Source organism: Buceros rhinoceros, unplaced genomic scaffold (assembly GCF_000710305.1).
Source record: "Buceros rhinoceros silvestris isolate BGI_N320 unplaced genomic scaffold, ASM71030v1 scaffold7271, whole genome shotgun sequence".
Lineage (NCBI taxonomy): Eukaryota > Metazoa > Chordata > Aves > Bucerotiformes > Bucerotidae > Buceros > Buceros rhinoceros.
Window position 1 is genome coordinate 1,585 of NW_010393585.1, and position 771 is coordinate 2,355.

The window sequence follows — 771 nt, forward strand, 5'->3', positions numbered from 1 at the left end:
AGGATGTGCAAGCAGTGCATGACAGACAGATGGACAGAAGCGAAGAAGGGAAGAAAGGAAGCGAGGAAGGCAGGGAATTTGTGAAAGCTGTGTACTTTTTCAGCAGTTCTGTCTGTGTAGATAGAATCAAGCTTCCACATTTTGTTTGGCTGCATGCATCAATTAAATCAGCTTCAACTTTTTCATCTTCATCAGTTGTCTTAAATAAAAAGCTCCATATAACTATGGAATGTTGTCCTGAAAACTGTGGAAGGTTTCCGTAAGGACACTACTTTAATTGTGTGCTATCATAGCCAAAACAGAGACTACGTCCAGAGACTTGCCTTAAGTTTACGCCGGGCATTGAACTCTTGAAGTTTCTTTTGTGCATTGTCCATATGTGCAAAGTTTGCTGCCTTCCCTGTGACCCATGGGTGCTGCAAAGCCTGTAGAGTGGTGAGGCGTTTCTTTGGGTCTAAAACGATCAACTTTTTAACCTGCATCAGAAGGAAGAATTACAGAAGACTGTTAAGCTTATTCTTCATTTACATTTACCAAGCTTTGCACTTTGCGACTTTGGACTTAGTTTGGAAAGCATCTTATTGAAGCACATTCCAAGAAACCAACAACAATTTGCAAGAAGTGGGTTCTCAGCAGAGCCACACTTACACAACCCTCCTGACTGCACATGCTCTTGGAGCAGAGTGTAAGTGATGGCACAGGGCTTCACCACTGCTATCTGCACAAGTGCGAGCAGAGGACTTGGTTTAGGGCTCTCTGAAATTTCCCTAC

At 43.1% G+C, this 771-nt stretch overlaps 1 protein-coding gene across 1 annotated transcript in view; it reads right to left on the reverse strand.

Moving 5' to 3' along the window:
• Positions 1-241: 241 nt before the first annotated feature.
• CAMK4 (calcium/calmodulin-dependent protein kinase IV) overlaps positions 242-771 on the reverse strand; it is a gene marked incomplete at its 5' end in the record, with an annotated part of 13,705 nt that continues 13,175 nt past the window's right edge. The window contains one exon of the mRNA XM_010144900.1: positions 242-476. Within this exon, the coding sequence (XP_010143202.1) occupies positions 306-476 (171 nt within the window). The remainder of the gene's footprint in view (positions 477-771) is intronic.